Consider the following 2,111-nt stretch of genomic DNA (forward strand, 5'->3'; position numbering starts at 1 on the left):
CGCCGCTGGGGACCGACACGCTGCGGAATCGGATCGAGCCCATGCACCGGGCAAAGAAGGACGCTGCAGAAGCGGTTGGAGAGGCAGCCGGCGTCTGCCGTCACAACGAGTCCCAGCGCTGGTTGGACATGCGCGTCGGCTCGCCCGAGGACTGCTGTCGCGACCTTCCCGTCGTGCCGCAGCCTCCGACGAGCTCTGCAACCGAGGAGAGTGAGGGTGCGCCTCCCCTCACTGCTGGCCTGGCTGCGCACCGCCCCACAAAGCACCCCCTCGAGCATCTCTCTACAAGTACAAGTGCAAGGGCGACCTTCTCCAAGTCGTCAACGCGCCCGGCGGCTCCGGCAAGACTTTAGCCTTGGCCACCCTCCTTGCGGAGCAGGAGGAGTTCCGCTCTCGGTCGGCAACGTGGCAGCTAGTCGAGGGACTCGGTAGTTGAAGTTGTGACCCCCCCTGAGTGAGGACAGGAGAGAGAGCTTTTGTGGTGTTGGTGTACGCAATAACGGGACAGGGTACCCGAGTTTGAAAAGGGCGACGGACGCTTGCGTCCTAGCCTCCAACAACGCCTCCCCGGCGCAGAGGGGCCCCCGGAGGGCTGCACAACCGCTCCACGCCACGCCGCTTGCGGCGGTCCTCTCACAGCTCGCGGCGCGCGACTTGTTATTTTTGTGAGCCTGCCCGGGCGGCTGTCTGTGGGACGGAGGCCCGCCGAGCGAGTGCGAGCCGCATCGGCGGCCATGTCTCCCGCCGCCGCGAGCGACGGTCGAGCGATTCGAGGCCGCAGACGGCGCCCGGCTCGTCGACGGCACGACCGCGTTCACTTGCGTCTCCATCTCGTCTGAGAAGCGCTACGTCGCGCCGATCGAGCTGTTCCTCAAGAAGGCGGGCCTGACGTCATCCATCGCCACCTTCCCCGGCGATGGCGAGGGCCAGTGCTTCGTCAGCGACCTCCCGGCCGAGCAGGTGGTGACGAACCTCGCCGCCGTGGGCATTCCGGCCGAGGTGGTGGAGCACTGAGGGCTCGAGCGCCTCTCCCGGCTGCCGGCGGCTGATCGGCCAGCCTGGCTGCGACGGCTGCGATCAGCGGTGGAGAGGACTATGTGGTGTGATCCCTGGGTCGAGACGCGTGCCGCGACTGAGCGCTCCGCCGCGCGGCGCCGCGTTGCGGCACCTCGCCCCGCCTCCCACGCGAACGCGTGCGCCCTCCCCGGCCCTCGCCACTCGTTTGCACGGGGCGGAGAGGATACTTCGCGCTCTGGTTCCGTGCTTAGAGCCTACTGTATACTTGATGCAGAGCTTTCCGACGTCATTGTGTTTGCAGCTCCGCGCTCGACGCCCGCACGCGCGCGCCCGCGCGCCACCCCTTTTGCGCAGCAACACCTTAAATTTCATGGCCCCCAAATTCGGGTCGGAGCGTAGCGGAGTGGGCCCCGAGTTTGAAAACGGCGACGGACGCTTGCGTCCTAGCCGCCAACAACGCCTCCCCGGCGCAGAGGGGCCCCCGGAGGGACGCTCAACCGCTCCACGCCACGCCGCTTGCGGCGGTCCTATTCCACGCTCTAGGGGGCCGCTTCTTATTTTTGACGTCGAGCCTGGCCTACTGCTGCTACCTGCCGCGCGGTGCCAAATATGGCGAAATCCTCCTCGATGGCCGACAAGCTGGCCCTAGTGCTGCTGTACGTCTTCTGGTGACCGCTCGCCCGGAGCCCGGTCGTTGCAGCCACTCTCGGCTCCCACCACACACGCTGACAGCCGCTGCGCGCCGAGCAGGTTCGTCGGCAACTACTACTACAATCTCTACAACAAGCAGGCCTCGATGAAGGCGGGCGGCAAGGACGGCGGCCTCACGGTCACCATCTCGGTCATGCAGATTGTCGTGTGCGCCGCGTGGGCAATGGGCCTGTGGCTGATCCGGCGCAACCCGACGCCGCTGCTGGGGCTGAAGGCGCCTGCGCCGCAGCCGCTGCCGGCCATCACCAAGGCGGACGTCATCAGCCTCCTCCCGCTCACCTTCTGCTACGCCTTTGCCCACACTGCGGGAGTCGTCGCCCTTACCGCCGGCTCGCCTGCCTTTGGACAAATTGTCAAGGTCGCCTCCGCCCGCCACTATACCA

At 66.8% G+C, this 2,111-nt stretch overlaps 1 protein-coding gene across 1 annotated transcript; it reads left to right on the plus strand.

The window, feature by feature from the left end:
• Window positions 1–1,644: 1,644 nt before the first annotated feature.
• EMIHUDRAFT_255113 (hypothetical protein) lies at window positions 1,645–2,086 on the plus strand (the record flags this gene model as incomplete). Its single annotated transcript, XM_005774782.1, has 2 exons — window positions 1,645–1,685; window positions 1,768–2,086. Coding segments are annotated over 2 exons (360 nt in total), but the record flags the coding sequence as incomplete, so codon positions are not given.
• Window positions 2,087–2,111: the final 25 nt, after the last annotated feature.

Source organism: Emiliania huxleyi, assembly GCF_000372725.1.
Source record: "Emiliania huxleyi CCMP1516 unplaced genomic scaffold EMIHUscaffold_3079, whole genome shotgun sequence".
Lineage (NCBI taxonomy): Eukaryota > Haptophyta > Isochrysidales > Noelaerhabdaceae > Emiliania > Emiliania huxleyi.